This window comes from Alexandromys fortis, unplaced genomic scaffold (assembly GCF_014885135.2).
Source record: "Alexandromys fortis isolate MF-2015 unplaced genomic scaffold, M_Fortis_MF-2015_v1.1 scaffold_4, whole genome shotgun sequence".
Classification (NCBI taxonomy): domain Eukaryota; kingdom Metazoa; phylum Chordata; class Mammalia; order Rodentia; family Cricetidae; genus Alexandromys; species Alexandromys fortis.
In genome coordinates, this window is record NW_026067944.1 from 33,637,665 (window position 1) to 33,638,364 (window position 700).

The following is a 700-nucleotide window of genomic DNA, read 5'->3' on the forward strand; positions in this document are numbered from 1 at the left end:
TGCCTGCCTCTGCCTCCCGAGTGCTGGGATTAAAGGCGTGCGCCACCATCGCCCGGCGAGTTTTGACAGTTTATAAGCTATCAGAAATACGTTTGATTTTTAGCAGACCATAGAAAACAAATTCAGGAGTAACTTTAGGAGAGAGGGCACAGAGCGTTGTCTTGATCTTGTTTTTTCTCCTTCTCAGGGTACAGGTGGTGTGTCGTCCACGGCAGGCAGCTCCCTGCCGATAAGGAAGGCTGGGTTTGCCTGCAGATGCACGCCGGTCAGACCTGGGTTCCAGACAGTTCCCAAAGGATGATACCTCTCTTCATTTTACCAGCCTGTGTGTTCCCATCCCCTGGAGTGGAAGATAATTTGCTCTGCCCTGAATGTGCCCACAGGTAATCCCCAAGCTCCTCTTGGTATGGGAAACAGAAAAAGCAAGATGGTTAGATGAACTTCTGAATAATCGAATAGAAGCCTGAGATCATACATCCTGCTTTCTCTTAATTTGCCATATAGATCAGATGAAAATAGGGATAGTGGATGTTAGCTGCTTTTAAGGGGTTAGGCATGTAGCTTGGTGAACACAGTGTGTGCTTAGCATAAATAAGGCTGTGGGTTCAATCCCCAGCACAGCATAAAACCAGAGGTAGGGGCATAGAGCCCTGACTGGGCTGTATGAGTTCAAGCATTAAAAATAAAATGAACATTAGTT

At 46.7% G+C, this 700-nt stretch overlaps 1 protein-coding gene across 1 annotated transcript in view; it reads left to right on the forward strand.

Annotated features, from left to right (window-relative positions):
- Positions 1 to 387, forward strand: part of Dppa2 (developmental pluripotency associated 2) — a 6,323-nt gene extending 5,936 nt beyond the window's left edge. Inside the window, exon 6 of the mRNA XM_050149094.1 lies at positions 188 to 387. Coding sequence (XP_050005051.1) covers positions 188 to 387 — 200 coding nt within the window. The remainder of the gene's footprint in view (positions 1 to 187) is intronic.
- The last annotated feature ends 313 nt before the right edge of the window (positions 388 to 700 follow it).